The sequence below is a fragment of the Podarcis filfolensis genome (assembly GCF_964270895.1).
Source record: "Podarcis filfolensis genome assembly, chromosome: 5".
Classification (NCBI taxonomy): domain Eukaryota; kingdom Metazoa; phylum Chordata; class Lepidosauria; order Squamata; family Lacertidae; genus Podarcis; species Podarcis filfolensis.
Window position 1 is genome coordinate 82,817,550 of NC_139608.1, and position 21,343 is coordinate 82,838,892.

General features: G+C 40.7%; 1 protein-coding gene across 1 annotated transcript in view; it reads right to left on the reverse strand.

The window, feature by feature from the left end:
• LRMDA (leucine rich melanocyte differentiation associated) overlaps nt 1-21,343 on the reverse strand; it is a 746,646-nt gene that overhangs the window by 316,539 nt on the left and 408,764 nt on the right. The window contains 2 exon segments of the mRNA XM_083614913.1: nt 2,793-2,919; nt 20,691-20,821. Coding sequence (XP_083471039.1) covers nt 2,793-2,919; nt 20,691-20,821 — 258 coding nt within the window.

Here is a 21,343-nt window from a genome sequence, read left to right on the forward strand (position 1 = left end):
CCACCTCTGAGGTAGTGAGTGGTGCCGCCATTGACCAATGGTTCCATAGGCAGGCAGGAGCATTATGTTGGGCTGGGTTAAGGCTGCGCCTATCAATGAGGATGGTGGGATGGTGGCACTTTATGCTTGTGCCAAAGTCCCACCAGCACTTTCTGTTCAAGGCACTCAGCCAGTGACAGAAGCTCTTGTAAGCTCAGGAATGGGCAGTGGCCAAGAACAGAGGCTGAGGGAAGGGGGTGCTATGGAGGTTAAGAGCGTGAACTGTGAGACAGAATCCCATCCACTGACCCCTCTCTCCCTCTTCTATCAGAGCTTTTTTCTGGTGGAATGCGCCGGACCTGTTTTCTAGAAAAAAAGCACTGTCTTCAGCTATGGTGCTGAGCAGATTACAAAACATGGGCTGGGAGAGAAGCAGACCTAGTCAAGTGATGCTGTGTTGAGCTGCCCAGATGGTGATATTTGGATCACATGTGGCTCATACACCAGGGACAGAAGATACCTTGGTTAAAGCAGACTTTGATATGGAATCTTTGGTATAGCATCAAATACTTGTAGGGCACATGACCTATAGCAGATTATAAGTCTTAATATTGCTCGTGCTTCCCAAAAGCCACCTTTTCAGTGAGTGTTTGCACAATTAAAACTTCACGGTGTAAAGAGTTTAAAATGTATGCCTGAGCATTTGTACATACAGATGTTGTACACCAAATTCATTTGCATGGATTCCAATCCCCTCTACTGTTCCTTAGGATAAACCAATATATGGGTAACATATAATAAAGTATAATAATAATAATTCTACTGCACACCAAGAAGCATTTGCTCATGACATCCTAAATGTTTACAGAAGGGAATATATTATGCTAGGTAAGACCTAGTAATTCTGTAGCAAGCAATTTTAGAAAGGCCTATCTCAATGTTAAATTTGTACCTTGCACTAAAAGGATTGGGGAAATAAGTATATGTTTTAGAATAAGATTTAGCGGATAACTAATTCAAAAATTATACAGCTTGGGACATGGAACTGAATTACTAGAACAAAGCATCAAGACGTGATACTATCGTCGTGAATTGAAACACCTTGGTTAAGATAATGGATAGATAACTGAACAATGCAGAATTATAGCCAGAATTATAGCACATTTCTGAATTTTTTTGATTGGGCCAAGACACATGTCTATTTCAAATAATATAACTATCAGCAGCATTAAAGTAAAATACAGAGATATTTATAGAGAGTAATATAGTATGAGAACGATTACAAACAGATGACAGAATAAACATAAGGTTTTTTATGTGTTCAACTGTTGCATTTTACAGGATTTAGCAAAGGAGGAAGCCTTTCATAAGAGCTTCAAAGTAAATTCTTTCATATATTACAGATTGCATTGTAAGAGTTGAAATAGCTAAAGGCTCTAGTAAACAATGTGTCAAACCAATCTCCAAATAAGAACTGTTAAAACTTTAATAGTTATAAAACGAACAGCTCTGAATTAATTTGTTTTCTAGTGCAAACATACAGCCGATAACAAATGTATCTAGCTACACTTCTATGCCCCCAAATGCAGTTTACTTCTGTAGCTGCTATATTGCTCTTTAGGATAATTGGATATCTGCAATATTTTTTTGCCACATATATTATAAAATAAACTAGTATGTAAGAAGTTGCTGGATGAAACCCATGAGTGAGTTTTAGATAGCTAATAATTCCACAAGCAAAAATACCGATCTATGCAGATTGTGTGGTAATGCACTGATGTACATGGAAAATGTGTGGTGTTGTTTTTTCAGGGTAAACAACACTCACTTTGCCCAGTTTGAGAGCCACTGATGCAGAAAGCTTGACTCTAAAATCCCCAATTGAGTGATTCTTTCTCCACCATCAGCTCCCCACAATATAATTCAACTTGAGGTCTTCTCCCCAAGGTTATCTTCTGCACAAGCAGAAATCTAGGATTCCCACCACTGGTTTGGGAAGCAGGGTACAGATGAACTTAGCTGCAATCCATAACTATCCCGTTGTTTCTTATGAAATACTTCATTTTGAGGTGGTTTTCCTCAAACCAATCCAAATTTGGAAAAATAAGAGCCACATTGCACCTTAAGCTGGTACACAGCCTATAACACACTGAGTTGGATCCAAAAGTGCCCTATTTGATGAGAAAGGCAATTCCACTCGTCCATGGTGCCTCCTCCCAAATTGCTATCTCCTGTTGCATTCTCAGCTCCCAATAATGGAAATGAGGGATATGGAAGGACGGGGAGGGAAAGCTCCACTGTATGAGCAAAATTCAACCCACACCTCTCTGCATCCATCCTTAAGTATCACATTTGTTTATACAGGAGACTTTCCCAGTGAATAAGACCACTCTGTCAAATTACTTCATAGATTAAAGGTTAATAAATTAAAGGTCACCAAGCACAATAAGATAAACACAAACAAAAGAGAAGAAAACTGAGGCCTTCATTGCTGTACAGAACAAATGCCACAGTACATATGTCACAAAAATTGTCTCTCCATGTAACACACCAAATGCTTGCTGACATGCTTCAATTCTTTAAGTTACTAAGCAGGACACTCTCTCACAAGTGCAGTGACAAGGCTTAAAAAGCAAAGTTAAGAAATGTTCATGTTTTGACTGCCACCTAATATCAGTTACCTGACATCCAGGAGTATGTTCTGCAAAAAGCGTAGAGCTGACTATTACTAAAAAATGGCTTCAGTAGTATGATTCTAGATCCGAAATGTTAAGATCCATAAACATTCCTACAGCCTTCATTCAGTCACTTACCTTTGTATCCACAGGCTTCACCACTTTCATAAAAGCACCCCTCAAAATGGCTTCCTCACGTTCACTTCTGCCAACTTTCCGAGAATCCAGAAACTTCAAGTTGGTTAATTTGTGCAGAACAAAATACCTGTTTTAAAAACAAACAAACAACCCTTTAGGTTAAGAATTTCCATTGACCTATGACTAGGAATGGAAGGATTTGCCCATTTCATTTCTCTCTGTTTCTCATTTTTCCATTCTTAAATTCAGCTTTTCATATTTTGCAGCAATTTGCAAAATAACAATACCAATAATAACCAAATCCTAATGGAAATTCATCAGCATTTTAGTATGAATTTCTCCTAATAAACACAATTTTCTGTAATGTTTTGAATAACGTACCCATTTTTGCAAGCAATTTCCCCTAATATAATTAATTCAAATGTTATTATCACTAATATCTGCATGTTTATGCACACTTTCCTCTACCAGATGCATTTTTGTAAACAGTGTTTTTGGCTGGAGAACCGCATCACATAATTCAGACAAGTGCAAATTTTGGAGGATCGCTGTGTTTCAGTTTGCATATTGGTTCAGAAAGTGTGACTTTGATAGATTCAGTTTTGAATGTGTATTGAACTGAGCTTCTCCTCCTATGACACAATAGTCTCAATTCAAAGGACATAAAATAACCTTACAGCTGCAAGAACTATTTCTCCAACATATCAGCTATTTTCTACAATTATGCCCTTCACTCTGCCTTTTGTGATTCATATCAGTATTCGAACTCTAGCAAAACAATAGAAAAGGTTTGAGTCTGCAGCCTGTATCTTATTTCAGGACTCTGAATCTTGCATGTATGGAACCTATTTTCATTTTTCATGTACCAAGGCTCTTTCAGACATGTTAAATGCATATACGGGGCAGGGACAATGGGCATTCCCTCTCTATGCATGTTCAGAGTAATGTTGGAGCAGTGCCAATAGTTATGAGCTACCAACATGCTGCGTTACCTGAGGAACACTTAGCTGGTATTGGTTAATACTGATAGGCTTATATAAGGCAGCAATGGGGCCACAATGAAAATGCTGTACCCAGTTTTGGTCAACCATATTCAAGGGGAATTATTTCAAAGTACAGCCACTTTTGAACAAGCAAGATAAGCAAGTTCTTTAGTTTAGGAAAATGCAAAAGTGAAAACAGACAAAATCCTGCTCCCACTGTGGGACAAATGCAAGTTACTTAACTGGCAAAGAGCTTTGCAACTGGTCACAATGTGCTGTCAAGGCTTCCTCCTCACTAATTTGGGGGAAAGCCTGAAATATTCAGCTCAGTTCTCAGAACGTATCTGCTGGTCAACACTGCACTGATGCAATGGTGGTACTGTGATTTTTTTAAAAATACCATCACAGCCACAGAATAAACCCTAACATGGATGCCCACCCATATTTGTTCAACTATGACCCAAGTCTTTTTCTACCATTGCTGTAACCAATCATGTCATGTGAAGCTCCTCAAAAAAAGAAGGGCGAAACAGATCCTACCTATTGACAAGTGTGACTGGGAGCTAAAATGCATCATTGGGTCCATGGCGAATCTGCTTTTTCTACAGTGCATAAGCCTGGATGGTGTGTGTGTACACCTGCATGTGTGTGTGAACATGTGCTGATCTGTAGGTGGCTGGATGGTGCTTGTTCCTTTAAAGTGTACAATTCTATTTTAAAAAAAATGTTTGCTTTCTGTTGCTCTGTTTGTCTGACTTAACATACTAGAATATCCTATGCATTTTTATTCATGCATGAGAAATTTTTGCATGCAAATTACTCCAAAGGAGGATATGATATAAATTTAAATGGGTACAATATCACTTCTTCTTCTCCTTCTCCTTCTTCTTCGTCTTCTTCTTCTTAGCTCCTAGATCACTTTTTCACTGAGATTTGGTACAAGATAGAAAGCAACCCTAGCGGTGTTTCACCCCGCTAGCCACTCTCCCCAATTAAATATAGTGGACCCACCTCACGGCATGCCCATTAAACAAATTTCTACAATTTACCACAAGCTATCTTGTGTGAGAGAAAAGTTAGTGATTTAAAGTCTCAGGCAGGAGTTGATCAAACAACAAAAAGCTTTATTTACAAAAAGAAGAAGCTTGTGAAACAAAGTTGGGTCAGGAAATGCGTTCTTTCAGGTAGAAGCTGACTTATTACTTAAACTAAATATAAAGATGCCACGGGCTTAAACACAGTAATATATGCACAGCTTTTCTTAAAACTTCAGTTGCTAAAAATCAGTTGGTACACTTCAGGGAGATGTTCAGGTTTATAGAATAGGTGTTAAAATGCTTGACTCGGTTTTCTGTTACTTCACTCTCGGTCCTTTACTTAGTTGTGACAGGCGTTACAGTTAAATACCGCACAGCTTCCTTCACAGCTTAATACTTTGGTTCAAGAGTGAGGGGCACTTTTCGTCAGTTACCCTCTCTCTTAGCAATCCCACTCCTGAGGTATTTCCAAATAGCATAACAGACCCAGAGGATCACCTCAACCCTTTTTACTGCTTGGGAGTCATCTTTACCTAGAACTCTCCCCTCCTGCCTAGAAGGAGACCATCAGTAGTTCAACTCAAATCAGAACCAGTTCACCCCTCAGTCAAATCCTAATCTAATCCCCATCTCTCATTTCATCTCTCAAACTGAACCCTGTCTAACATCTCAAATCAAACCCTATCTAACCTCTCCCTCAGAAACTGCTCTTTTTATATTCCCTCCCAAAGTTCTGACTCCTCCCCCCTCTCTGGCTGTCTGTCTAGGTAGCCAATCAGAGAGAGGCTCCAGCACTCTGGTAGAATTTCCAGTCTGGCTCTGCTGTCCGTCACAGACAGCTTCTCACATTTTGAACCGTGACTAATGGAAATATTCTCCTGGCAGAGTAGGGTTCCCATTCATTTTTGAAAAAAGAATCTAGAGGCTAATTCTCAGGAAAACAAAGGAGTTATAGCACAGCAAAATTCCCTGCACCAGAGAAGGGTGCTTGTGATGTAAAGCAGTTTGCAGGATGACAGAAGTCAAAGTTTGGGCAAAACATTTGAAGAATATCTCAGGAAAGGTGAAAAGAGTGGCAACAGTGTTCAGCGGAGGTTCAAACATCCTAGGTTTTTATGTGAGGCACAACCGAATCAAAGTTAAGGTTCGTAAGATGAGAGAAAATAACTGCCTCGTCATAGGGAACACAGTAGATTCAAAATTGCTTTTATCCCTCCAGCTTCCTCTAACATTTTGGCAAAAAAGCTGTAGCTTGGCTAGCCAGCCACCCACCCACACAGCTTTATTCACAAAAAGCTGACAGAGCATGGCACAGCATGGCATGAATCAAAGTTTGAAAAAAATCCCAGGAAGGTGATAATATCAACTCATCTCAAGTACTTGCTATTTACAGCCAGTCACCCAGATATGAAACAGACTTAGTGGAGACGGAGAGAGGAAGCGCCAGATCCTTTCCTGGCAGGAAACAGAAAGGTGATTAATAATATTTCCCACAAATGCCAAGTTTATATAGACCATCATTTTAGTAATCAGACTGAGGTCCTGTGGCTTGTCGAAGAGGCAACCTCAAATGTCCAAATTATATGGAAAATGTTCAGGTTCGAAATATAAAGGACTGCCATTTATATGACTGAACTCAATGGAATAAGCTGTCTGGAAAGGTAATAAAATCCCTTTCCTTTTTTTTTTAAAGGTGCAGACTAGTTGAGACCAGTTTGCCACCAGTTGCAGAAGCGATGGTTAGCCATGCTTTTATGAATTATTCTTTCAACAACAAGACAAAACAAAAAAAGAGAGACAAAGGCCACACCTTGCTTTGTCTGAGGCTTGTAAAATCTTAACAAAATGGAATATGCTTAGTGCTATGTGCTATATGCTATCCATCAACAACCTGAGTGCAAACCTGCAACCAAGTCACTTCTATGAAAGAGTAACGGTACTAAAAATAAGAGCCCTCTTTAGGAAGCATAACATGTCCAAAGCTAGACAATTTGTTAAGAGTAGCTGGATGTCTGGGGATAATGAAATATTCTCAAACACATCTCCAACTTCCCTGGCTGCCCTTTCAACCCCCTGTGAGCCTCCGACGGCCCTTATCTTTCACTGGAAGAGAATACTTCCATCTTGTATTACTGGCAGAAAAGCTCAGAGGACAAGGGGCTCTTTCAAAGAAAGACATGAGCAGAAGGAAACAATATGTCAAGAGCAAAGCTCAAGAGGAGTAAAAAACACCCATCTAAGTGCAGGGTGAAAAAAGATTAATATTCAGGTGCAGAAAACATCACTATTAGAAAATCAGCAAATGTTTCATGATCAAGTGAAAGATGCCATCAAGAAGCAGGCAGCCACAAAAATGACAACAGACTTGAGCAGTGCTGTCTCATCTCCCTGCCAACTTTGGACTGAAGCCCTAAACGTCAGTCTTGTATAGCCTCCATCTAAGAAAGCCTAAATTTGTAGCCAAATGGTTTCGGCAGAAAGGGGTTTCCGCACACCCCTTTCTGTTTAACGTTTCTAGAATTAATTCCTCAAAGAAAGGGAACATGCAGCTCCCCCCTCTTGGGGAAGGGGGGGCGAGATGAGAGCCATATGGATCATATGACAGAAATCTTCCTTCCCCCATCATCTTTGCAGTGCAGATGTTGTATAGCAGAGGATGATGAACTATAAAAGGCAATCTGCAGCAGGCATTAAAAGCTACCCTGTCATCAGTGCTGAAACATCACAATAATGATGCCATTTTGAAGAACAGTCAGATTAAATCCTTGCCACTCAGATTCCTTTCATCAGAGAGAAATAGGGACAGATGGACGGACACACACACACACCCCATTAAGCACTCTGTGATGAACCATATATGCTATAGAACAGCATTTCTCAACCTTGCATGCCCAGATGCTGTCGGACTACAACTCCCATCATTCCTAGCCAGAATGGCCTGAGGTCAGGGATGATGGAAGCTGGTAGTTCAATAATATCTGGGAACCCAAGGTTGAGAAAGGCTGCTGTGGACCAAAGATAGCCAACATTCCCAATTTGCTTACTTGAGTCATTCCCAATCTGCTTTCTTGAGCTCAGGGCTCAGGTTAACCCTTTCATGCACACAAGTGTGAGTCAGTAACTTTCTATTACAACAGTAAGATGGCAGATTGCTTGTTTGTTTGTAAGGGCTTGGAGGTAGTGGCTGGCTTGCTATGTATGTCTCTTATGCTTGTTTTAGTTTTATTGGTGCTGGTGTTTTCACTTTTTTGTCATTTCAAGCTAATCAGTAGTGACAGCAAACCCTGCTTGCCATTAAACCATCAGGAGTGAATGCTGAGGCGTCTGATGCTTCCTGTAGCCATGTATTTAATGGCTCCACACCTCACATAGGATGTCAGATGTGGGGAGCTGGGTGTAGCTTTAGAGAAAATATCTTAAACGCCAAAATTAGGGTCTCCAAATTGCTAAAGACTCCCCACCACCGCCCATGAGCACTAGAAATAAAAATGGAAGGACCTCATGATGATAAGGTAAGCTCAACACCCATACCCACAAAATTTACAATGAAATTTTAAAGTGCCCTGCAATGGAGGCATAAAAATTGAAGCCTCTTTCGCAGGGGAATAAACCATTTGAAAAACTGGGGAGCAAGCACAGCACTAAAACGCTGAAGCTGCCTTGCAAGGAGAAGGGAGAGGAGGAGCAAACAGGCCTTGTTCCAGCCTCTGAAGAAGAGTTGTCTCAGTGATACAGCACCTGCTTTTCATGCATGGGGTCTCATGTTTAATTCCCTGCACCTCCAGGTATGGCTGAGAATGTCCCCTCATTGAAACCCTGGAGAGCCACTGCCAGTCAGGGCAGGGACAATACTGAGCTAGATGGATCATTGGTGTGCTTTAGTGTAAGGTAGCTCCGTATGTTCGTAAACCATGGTTTAATGAAGTTGGGAATGTGACATGTGAATGAGCCCGATATATGTGTCTTCCATGTAGGATCAAGTAATTTGTTGTTGTTTAGTCGTTTAGTCGTGTCCGACTCTTCGTGACCCCATGGACCGGAGCACGCCAGGCACTTCTGTCTTCCACTGCCTCCCGCAGTTTGGTCAAACTCATGCTGTTAGCTTCGAGAACACTATCCAACCATCTCGTCCTCTGTCGTCCCCTTCTCCTTGTGCCCTCCATCTTTCCCAAAATCAGGGTCTTTTCCAGGGAGTCTTCTCTTCTCATGAGGTGGCCAAAGTATTGGAGCCTCAGCTTCCTTCCAGTGAGCACTCAGGGCTGATTTCCTTAATAATGGATAGGTTTGATCTTCTTGCAGTCCATGGGACTCTCAAGAGTCTCCTCCAGCACCATAACTCAAAAGCATCAATGCTTCAGCGATCAGCCTTCTTTATGGTCCAGCTTTCACTTCCATACATCACTACTGGGAAAACCATAGCTTTTACTATATGGACTTTTGTTGGTAAGGTGATGTTCTACTTTTTAAGATGCTGTTTTTAAGATGCTTTTAAGAATCAAGTAATAGAATACATAAATAGGATACAAATGGAGTAGCAGCAGTCTTCCTCTATAGTACATTTAACCTCATGGCCAATTTAGCCATAGACAATATCCGGGGATAACTATACCTATGTAAGAATGACATTATATTTCAACACTAAAAAAGAATTTAAATAAGCAATATTTGAAGATGGAGTATCAGTCTAAACACAACCCTGCTTTACTAGAAAATATAGAAAAAGGTACCTAAAGCCCCAGAATGAACACGTGCCCTTATAATATAAATTCAAGCCTTGTAAATTTAATCCAGGGTTATTTGTCGCTCCAGAACTCTTTACTGTGATGTATGACTTAGTTACTAAGGTTATCACAGCAGTATCCTAAAGTTGCATAGTACATAAAACATTCAAGTTAACAATGCAAGGAGGTTAACTCCCAAAGATAACCTGCTATCAGAGGGTTAAACCAGATGATAGGCCTCTGTCAGCTTCCAAGGAGCTATTGATGGTTCAATCAGTTTGTTTTGAAGGTAAAGTACAACAAAAGGGCACTAAACTTATTCAAACTGTCAACAGACACTATCTAGAATGTTGCTTGCAGGTAAGTAATTTTGGGTGTTTTAAGACTATTATCAAACGGCAATGGCTGCAGAAAGAGACAGCTACTAATAACACAGAATGCAGCCATCATAAAACACTTTATGGCAGGCACAGGGATCTATAAATTGCATGACATATTGCAACTGCTTTCAGCTTATAAAATTGCTAGTTAAGGGACCACTGCTTAATCAGAAAGAATGCTTCTAAATTTTGCATTCAATGTAAAAGAAGAATGTTTTATGTTGGCTGAGGAGGTGGATGAATCTGCATTTTTAAACATTACTTTGAACCCTCTTCAGAATTCCTGAGACTGGTGTTATTAAACTGACCCATTCTTTGTAGATGTGGGAAAGGTCATTATCTGCCATCGTGGTTGAAGGAAAGCAATGAGCTCTGGCGAGAGGAAAAACAGATATCCCAGGAAGGTCTTTAAAGACTCATTTATCTCTGCCTGTGAACCTCTCTTCTAGTCTACAATGCCCTTAGAAAATTGGCTATGCACAGAGTCCAGACAATTCAAGAAGTTTTGTTCTGCAGCAGGTCAGGGGAAGGTTAGATGTCAGTAATAGAGACACAACATTGGCATCATCTATCTATCTATCTATCTATCTATCTATCTATCTATCTATCTATCCGGATTTGGATTTCTCAGTGACAGGCTTCCTTTTATTGCCAGCTCTACAAAATGGCTGCAGTGGCATGTGAAACATTCAGCTACTTCTGAGCCATTGGCTCTAGAGTACCTGGGGTGTGCATGTGTGCATGTGTATGTACACACAGATGTATCATTGTGAAGTAATACAGATATACATTTTAAAATGACTTAGCATTGGAGTTGCTGGGTCCAGGTTCAAATGTTAGGGTTCTCTTTCACCTTTGAGCCAATCTCAGCGGATTTTGCTTGCACCAAATATTTATAACATTTATAAGCCGGGTGCTGAAACTTTATACCTTAAAGGGGTTGGCAATGGGAGAGCACATTCCACATCTGAGAAAATTTGGGCAAAATTAAATTTTGGTAAGAAAAGCACCTTTCTTTCTTTCTTTCTTTCTTTCTTTCTTTCTTTCTTTCTTTCTTTCTTTTAAAGGAAGTTCCATACTTCCTTTAGCTGTCACCAAGTTTGCTGCGCAGTAACTTTTATCTGCAGCAAAATTTCACAGGAAATTTGGAGGGGCTGAGTTTTGAGAAGTTTAGCAAATTTCAGCAGGAAATGGATTCACACATCCTACTGGTTGAGACAAGGGCCTGTCTTATGCCACCAAGCACTTTCACATTAAACCATCTGAATCAGGACAGGCTGTGCAAGTACAGGACCAGTGCCTGGGAGCAGTGTTCAGCAGGATGAAAGCGAATAAACTCAAGCTGAATCCTGGCAAGATGGAGGTTCTGGCAATAGGTAGTTCTTAGGTCCGAGAAGTAGGTAGGCAGCCTGTTCTTCTACACAGGGTAGCACTTCCCCTAAGGGACAGGTGCACAGTTGGGGGGTATTTCTAGATTTCACTCTGTCATTGAAGGCCCATGCAGCCTCAGTGGCAAGCAGTGCCCAGCTTTGTCCATTCCTCTACCTGGATAACCTGGCTACAGTAGTCCATGCTCAAATAATGTCCTGGCTGGATTGTGTTCTGTGTGGAACTACTCTTGAAGACTGCACTTCATGATGTGTTACACTAGCATACAGAATCCTGAATGGTTTAGGACCCAAGTATACTTGAAGTGGGATGCGGATGGCACTGTGGGTTAAACCACAGAGCCTAGGACTTGCTGATCAGAAGGTCGGTGGTTCGAATCCCCGCGACGGGGTGAGCTCCCATTGTTCAGTCCCTGCTCCTGCCAACCTAGCAGTTCAAAAGCACATCAAAGTGCAAGTAGATAAATAGGTACCGCTCCGGCGGGAAGGTAAACGGCATTTCCGTGCAGTGCTCTGGTTCGCCAGAAGTGGCTTAGTCATGCTGGCCACATGACCCAGAAGCTGTACACCAGCTCCCTCGGACAATAAAGCGAGATGAACGCCGCAACCCCAGAGTCGGTCATGACTGGACCTAATGGTCAGGGATCCTTTACCTTTATCTATACTTGAAGCAGCATCTTTTCCATTACCAGCCAACCTGAGTTTTGAGATCTGTGACGGAAGTTCTGCTTGTGGTACCCTCATTGAATATGATCCGGGGGGTGGGGGGTCCGCACTACAAATAGCAAGGCAGCACCACATCTGTGGAGCTCTCTCTTGGTTCAGATCTGACTGTCCCACTCTTCAGGTGACAGCTAAAGACCAACTGTTTTCAGAAGACTTTTAGACCACAGCAGGAGTTTAACTGGGAGTGATATGCTTCTGTTGCTGTAATTTAGAGTGAATTGTGTTCTCCCTCTCTTTTAATGTACACGTGTTGTTGTTTTTTAATGGTGGATCTTGAATCTGAACAAGATAGTTAATTTCTGGGTTGTCGTGATGAAATCTTACAGTTTGAAAAATGCATGTTCTTTTATACATGTTCTTTTAGCTAGAATATTGTATATTATTTCTTCATTGTCCAGGGCATGGGTTTTAAACAGTTTAATACGTTATGGGGTGCTAACATTAGGTGGTGCACAAAGCCATTGGAAAGAAGTACAAAACATCTGCAGCAGAAAACGAGGAAGAAACACATCAAGGTTTAATGTTATTTCAACACTAAATAACTGGAGATGACAATAGAGATTAACAATTCATTCACCAATTTGTTAAGTATTCAGTACAGATGAAACTGTTTTTGTAGTTTCGGTGCTAATCTGACAAGGCATTTAAGGTGTGTATATTTTCAAATAGATGCACAGGATTGGCAGAATTTCAGTTGATTATGCTTTATTGAATTTTGTTAAATATAGTAAGCTTCAAAATATTCAAAATCTAATTCTGCATTTATTGTCTGTAGCTAGGATTAGATTTGCAAAGTTTTAGAAATCTAATAATAGATCTCAAAAAAACCAGATTGGTGGAGAAAAACAAAGCATTGATGATTATTAGTTAAATGAACAGCATATTATAATATTATTTCTTAAATTTGTATGTCACCCTTGATCCAAAGACCACATAGAGGTTTACAACATATAAATACAAAGTAACAACACACAATGCTTAATTATTAAAACAAAAACAAAAGCATCCCAATAACCCCCTTCCACAAACACATTTAAAAGGCCACAGAATGTTAATCAGCTGAAGACCTGGTTATAGAGAAACATTTTTAGCAGGCACCAAGTGAGCCTCTCTGGGGAGAGCATTTCACAAGAGGGGAGCCACCACAGAAAAGGCCTGTTCTCGTGTAGCCACCCTCTGGACCACTTGTGGAGAAGACACACGAAGAAGGGCTTCAGATGAATCTTGCAGGAAGCAAATGGCAGCAAGTGACCAGTCTCAATGGCCACAAGCCACCACTGCCTGCATGTTCATGCTTAACCATAGTTGGGTTTAGCATTAAGTGTTGACTGGCCCACTGTGTTGCTGGAATTGTGCTGCTGAAAATGGAGGTTTGTTTCATCTCATTTTTCTCTTATACTCTGGCTTCCTATTTGAATTGTTTTATTATCCAGCACTATTTTCTTTTCTCTTTCAATTGTTTTTGAATATTTTATGGGTTTTATGCTATTAACTTTATGATTATTAACAGCTTTGATTTCTTTCAAAGATAAAGCAGAATAAAATTCTATTAGATACATTTCCTTCAAGTTTTGCTCTAGGCAAAATTCAGTAGAAACTCCTTTTTTTAGTTTTTCCCCCTATTTCTATTGCAGAACCAACCATGTTCAGGGATTTATGAGAATTAACAAGTCAAGAAAGTGATCTGATAAAAGCACTTAACGCCAACATGCCTGTAAGCAACCCAAAACATGCCAGTTAATGAATAAGCTTCTCGTCTATACATAGGAGAAAAGCTAATCCTTTGGTATATTGATATATTATATTAACTAAGTTATATTAACTAAGGGACACTGCAAAATAAACATGAATAAACTGCCTTTCAGCAGTTAAGGGCTATTGCCTCCGCATGCTTTCAAGAAAGCTTTGCAAACAAGGCTACTAGCCACAATGGGAACGCTCTGCTCCGCCTCCATGGCCAGAGGTGTGGAGCTTCTGAGTGCTTCTGACAAGCAGACCAGCAGTGGATGTGTAGGGAATAAGCAAAATCACAGATTTGTTGTTGTTTTGTCGTTTAGTCGTGTCCAACTGTTCGTGACCCCATGGACCAGAGCACGCCAGGCACTCCTGTCTTCCACTGCCTCCCGCAGTTTGGTCAAACTCATGCTGGTAGCTTCAAGAACACTGTCCAACCATCTCGTCCTCTGTTGTCCCCTTCTCCTTGCGCCCTCCATCTTTCCCAACATCAGGGTCTTTTCCAGGGAGTCTTCTCTTCTCATGAGGTGGCCAAAGTATTGGAGCCTCAGCTTCACGATCTGTCCTTCCAGTGAGCACTCAGGGCTGATTTCCTTCAGAACGGATAGGTTTGATCTTCTTGCAGTCCATGGGACTCTCAAGAGTCTCCCCCAGCACCATAATTCAAAAGCATCAATTTTTCGGAGATCAGCCTTCTTTATGGTCCAGCTCTCACTTCCATACATCACTACTGGGAAAACCATAGCTTTAACTATACGGACCTTTGTTGGCAAGGTGATGTCTCTGCTTTTTATGATGCTGTCTAGGTTTGTCATTGCTTTTCTCCCAAGAAGCAGGCGTCTTTTAATTTCGTGACTGCTGTCACCATCTGCAGTGATCATGGAGCCCAAGAAAGTATCACCATTTTTTTTTCTCACTAGGAAGAGAGTACTTCTAATAGAGTACTTCTGAGTAAAACATAACCAAGTCTGAAAGTTGTGTTTTATTCTGTAAAGACAGCACACTTGGAGGGGGGGGATGTAATAATATGGGCATGAGGAGTGCTCATTTTCCTCTATTCAGCTTCTCCTGCTGCTCGGGGAGGGGCCCCTCCCAAGTTGCAGGTAGCGGTGGTCAGCATTATTTCCTCTTCTTTCTTAGCAATAGTGATTAAGTACCCTTAGCAACAGGGATGCGGGTGGCGCTGTGGTATAAACCACAGAGCCTAGGGCTTGCCGATTGGAAGGTCGGCGGTTCGAATCCCCGCGACAGGGTGAGTTCCCGTTGCTCGGTCCCTGCTCCTGCCAACCTAGCAGATCGAAAGCACATAATGCAAGCAGATAAATAGGTACCGCTCTGGCGGGAAGGTAAACGGCATTTTCGTGCACTGCTCTCATTCACCAAAAGCAGCTTAGTCATGCTGGCCACATGACCTGGAAGCTGTACGCCGGCTCCCTCGGCCAGTAAAGCGAGATGAGCACCGCAACCACACAGTTGTCCGCGACTGGACCTAACGGTCAGGGGTCCCTTTACATAACCCTTAGCAACAGTGCTGCCTGACAAGGGCTGAAGCATTAGAGCTGCCTCCACATTTTGTTCTCTTCCTGCAGAAATGTCCAACTGACTCACTTTTTTTAAAAAAATAATAAATAAAAAATATAAAAGCTAGCAGTCTGGGGCTCCAGCTGTCACAGTGTACCCAGGTGCCTGGACCTGGGTTACTTGGATCCCCACTTCCCTGGTGATCTGCTTTGCATGTCACATTAAACCACAGTTTAAATCAAGCTGTGGTTTAATGTGTGTCCTCCTCAGAGTTCCTGCGGTGCTCCTTCCCAGCTCCTCCTGCTGCCACGTTGCAGACAAAACCAGCCGAAGTATCTCACTTCTCGTGTTGTCTAAATTTGGCTCATGTTGTTCATTTAATATAAAATGTTTATATTAAAATTAAGTGTTAAATGACCCCCCACCCCCTCTCTAGATTATTGCCATCAGGTATATGGACTAAATGTTTGAGGCTGCACTGCAGTTGTGGTGTGTGGGGGGGGAATTACATAGGGAAAGAAGCAATGACTATTAATGTAACAGGAAGAAGTGGGAGCAGCCCAGAAAAAGCAGGACAGAAGAGAACTGAATAAAGCATTGGGTGGATTCAATACATATCTGGGTTTTCAATGGGACAACAAACTCTAAAACTGTGTTTGGGCTTTGGGCACTTTGTATGTTACTGATTAAAAGACAAATAAGGCCACCTATATTTAAACTTCAATATATTCTGACCAAGACAATTTTTTCACAATCCAATAATAGCATGGTTCGTGTTTTTACCGCAAACAATAGACCCCCAAGACAGAACAAGTGCTGCTGGTACAAGACAAGTAACCAGCAATTATTGTGTTGACTCCCTGTGACTTTGATCTCTAGGTCATGGCCTGTGCTTTCTGGAGATCTTCAAAGCAGAGACTGCAGCTGAGGTTATTTCCCATTTATGCTGCTTTGCTAGTCACATTACTTTTTCTCAATACTGGAATGTTTCTCTACTGGCATATCACCTCACACTATGTTTTGATTATGAATAAAGTTTTAAAACCGAAAAAAGCAGGCAGTCGTTTCTACACAATGATACTTGGTAGGAAACGATAACTGATTATTCATAATTGATAGTAATAACTCATGTGCATTATTAATCACGCAAAAAATACATTAATTGAATCTGATTTATTTATAAATTTCACAAAAATCCAGAGCTGTTATGTTGCTGTCTTTTCAAATGCATATTTAATTTCTAACAGAGGCATCATATTTTACTCGGTGAACCACTTTCCATTTGTAATGTGCCTCTTAGACTGCAAGCCATTAATTTATATTGCAAATTGCCTTGAGTACAATGGGAGAAAGTTCGAAAAATAATGTTATTTATATTTATATATACACACAAACACACAATACAGTATGATCCATTCTTGTTCGACATTTTTGTTTTGTTCCTAGATTTCATTCAAAATTATTTAAGTCTGAGATATGTGGGTTTTTTAACGTGCGCAACGAGATTTAGACAACCATTTATTCTCTACTTTTTCACTATATATAATGCCTATTTTGCAGGGACAGGAGAGAACTAAAAAAGTACAGGAATGGCTCGGATATAATTTTACTGGGGTATTGGTGTATTTAGCACGAAATTTTTTTGGAATTCTCTTTCTGGGGCAAAACACTAAAAAGCCCTTTAAGTTTGTGTAAAGTGTTGTAAAGTTTGCTTGCTAATGCCATGTGGCTCAGGTAGCTGCTAGAAACAAAGATTCACATGTGAAGAGAAAAGTGATTATTGCTGCTCAGTTAACACAGGTTGCTTCCAGCACTGCTGTGGCACTGCTTTTTTTTTTTTTTTGGCAAGTGGCTGAATGTGGAATTAAAACTGTGGTTCTGGACTGCATCTATCTATCTATCTATCAATCATCTATCTATCTATCTATCTATCTATCTATATCTATCTATCTATCTGTATCTATCTATCTATCTATCATCTATCTATCTATCTATCTATCATCTATCTATCTATCTATCTATCTATCTATCTATCTATCTATCTATCATCTATCTATCTATTTATGCCCATCTCCACAACCAAGGTCTTTCCAAAACCTTTACTCAAAGGAAATAAGTCCTGCTTCCTATTCAGCAAGCAACACTTTTACAGATGAATAGCCTCTTAGTTCCACCTTAATAATTCACTCCCTATCTTTTTTTTTACTGCAAAATAAATATATTATTGTGTTTATGCAGCTTGCTTAGGAATATATGAAGGCGACTGGATTAAACATTAGCCTGTGTACACTTTAGTATGGGCCAAAATCTAGTCCAGTTTAAAGCAGTGAAGTATGGGAGCTTCTGTAAGCAGCTGTGCTTATAGAAGCAATGATTGTAGAAATAATACCTTAATGCCAATAGCTGACACCAGATCCTACAGGTTTCACAGGTTTGGGTGGGAAGGAGGGGGCCTGCCTCTCTGTCCCTATTTCTCCAGGGGCGCTTGGAAAGGGCAGATAAGAGCTTTTGAGATAAGTGTGTGAAAAGGTAGGTTCAATGAATTGCCCCTTAGTCACATATTATAGAACCTGTTTTCATTAGTTTCATCTTTGGTCTTTAAATCTTGTTATTTTTATGGCAGGTGCAATATATATCTTATGGGGAAACTAATACTGCATCTGCAATAATGAAGAACATTCAATGCTAGTTGTACAGGAGAAAAGAAAGTGATAAGAGAGATTCACTTCAGTTCCACTGCAGTAATACGATGCAAATCGGAATAATATTCACTTTAAAACCTATTTTAATTAACCTTTTCAAAGTAAGATTCTCCTCCTGGTTTTGGCATGATGGTTTGCCTTAATATGAGCTAAAACTATCTTGACCCTTTAAAAAAAAAATCAACATTTTGCATGGAAATGCAACAACAGCCATGATTGTTTTGATGTATAGCTGTGTGACATATTATAAATATTACATCACATAACCACAGAGAATGTCACTCAACAAGACTTTTTCCCCCCAGACAGCATTAAATGAACCATGGATTCTTGCCTCTGAATAGCTCCTTTAAGGAACTACTTTTGCTTAAATGATTAATAGGAGGCATATTGTCAGAAAAATGTACTTAAAGTGAAAAACAGTAAACTGTAGCGATATCATTCATTTTTAAGCAATTCTGTGGTGAAAATGTCTCATAAATTTACATGGCAACACCACTATTAGGCTCTTTATACGCAGGACAGCCAACGTGCCTTCCAGTTTGGGGTTAAGGCGATGGGAAAATATTTTATTCAAACTAGGCCACTTAGCAAAAGCCAAGATGGCACATTTATGTACAATTCAGAAGTTGGCACATTAGACGTATCTAAAGACAGTTCGGAATCTATTTTCAAAAGAGACTGAAGCACTCAACTTGAAATAGCCACTACAGATCAGGTTGGGAGGCCTGTCCAGATTACTGTAGCACTGCTAAAAACCACAGCAAACCATCTCATGGACTCCATGTCATGTTTCTTCTGGATAAGCCTCCTTTCAGGTTTCTAACACTTTTTATGCTGGAAGCATGAACATACAGTTCTAAGTTTATGAACTGTACAGTCAGTGTTTGCTCACATATCATTTCAGAATGCTTGTCTGATAGGCTGGAAATAGGTGGGTAGGTTTAACTTGAGAGCAACATGGTTATGTGGAATGCTTATGTAGAAAATGGCATGCAGTTTGCTTGAATCCTATCTAAAATACAAGGCTCATGACTCAGTGACTGCATCATTAAAGCACTACCTTGCATCTTACATCACCTGTTGCAAGAAATACATGTTAACACTGAATGCATGCCTGTCTTTGAAATGAAGGTCTGGGGCCACTTTCTGGGGTCCTGCAGTTATAGTGTTGTGTGTTTCCTTGACAACGACAGCCAATTATGTGGAGTGGGGAAACACATAATTTCATGATCTGGTTAAGTTGCTGTAGATGTTACCAGATCAAAATTAAACAGCTGATTGCTGGTGCTTGGGTGGCCCCCATGTGATCACCTATATAGAAATGTATGGGCTTGCTGGTGGGCTTGTAACACAATAGGAATTACAAGAACTCACCACTTACAGGAACATGCAATTCCATATCAGGTCTTATATACACAGCTGCTGCAATTTGCTGGGTATATGTGCATAGGTCCTATATGAGGCCAAATATTCATATCACTGAATCTTTTTCAATAACATCTGTGCCAGAGAACTTTCCAGTGGCTTGTACAGGTCTGGCTCAGATCTGCCTAGGTCTCATTCTGCCATCATTAATAGCTCGTGTTTTCCTGGGCCTCAGTGTGGTGACCTGAGATTTCAGAGGCTTAAGCTTCCTTATCAATGCCTCCATGGAAAGGACTAAATTATGAGGGTGAGGGGTGAGAAATGAGGGGTATGCAGGGTTTTTTATGCTTGGTTTCAGAGGTTTTGCCAGTCCCCCCACCTAGGTCCTTCATACTCTATCCCTGTAGTCCCTCTATCGTGACACACCAGGTGGCATCTTCCGCTCCCACTAGGCACAACAAAAGGCTCTGTCCATATCCCACCAGGTTTTACTCCATGGCTCCCACGCTCTGGGCTTCAGGAGGCCTGGTGATCCAAAATCGCTCCCACAAACTGGCCACCTCACCTTGCCTCATAAAAGGGCCTCTGTATTGAATAGATCAGGGGTCAGCAAACTTTTTCAGCAGGGGGCCAGTCCACTGTCCCTCAGACCCTGTGCAGGGCCAGACTATTTTTTTGGGGGGGGGATGAACAAATTCCTATGCCCCACAAATAACCCAGAGGTGTATTTTAAATAATACGACACATTCTACTCATGTAAAAACACGCTGATTCCTGGACTGTCCGCAGGCCAGATTTGGAATGCGATTGGGCCGGATCCGGCCTCCGGGCCTTAGTTTGCCTACCCATGGAATAGAGGCAGGGAGAGGATGATTCCGTAACCTTTTCACACATTGCCATTAGATTACATTAGATCCTATATACCGCTCTTAGTTTTTACTTCAGCAGCCATTTAAAGTTGGTTGAAGGTTGTAATCAACTATCTTTTACTCAAAGTAGACCAAACAAATGACAGCAGGCCCATAACTTACATGGGGGTTACATTCCATGGACTGCGCCTAAAGCCAAAATTGTGTATAAACAAAACCCACTGGGTTCAATGATGGGTGGGATTACCGCTGTCATTTTTCCTGAAACTCCACCCTCTTTTTATTTTTTATTTTGCCACGCATGTACTGTAAAGCTGAATGTGCACAAGTTGTAGGCTTACTGTAAATGACTGTGACAACCTTGATCCATTAATTTCAGTGGGTCTACTACTTGGAGCAGAGGTTAGCTGAATACAATACTAAATATTTTACATTTGAAAGTAATGCATGTATAATCCAAGATACTAACCTGTACCTCTGATAGTCTCCCTCATCCTTGTCTTTGCAGACCAGTTCATTTGGACATGCTGTATTTCCAAGCAAACTCAGGTACTCCAAGGAAGGCACTACTTCAACCAGATGATCCAGCAGGCTTTCCAGTTCTGTTATGTACTCAAGATTATGGGTTAAGGATTCAGTAACAAAAGGAAGACTGTTAAATACCTCCATTTACACACACACACACACACACACACACACACACACGACTCATGTTATATGCGGGGAAATGTAACATTAATTGTTGCTAGCGGAAAGGGGACTACATCCAAGTCATTTTTTTGGCATAAAATGAAAGGTCTTGGGTCCCCCTCCTTCATTATTTTTTCCTCCTCTTTTCTTCTTTTCTAGATGACTCTCTGCAACACATTAAAAACTTTGACAAAATGATGGATGTCGGATGGGGAAATGGTTAGTGATTGCTAAAGCCACGAAACTTTTCCAACATGGCAACAAGCAGCAGTTACTTTCACAGTACATTCATCACTAAATGTATTACAGTCCCTAGGAAAAATGAGATTTAAAATGGAGTTAAATGACAGCAGCCCAAATGCACCAGAAAGAATAAAAGTGCTTTTGGTGGCACTGCGGCATTAATTGGTACATAGGCATAAATGCTTGATC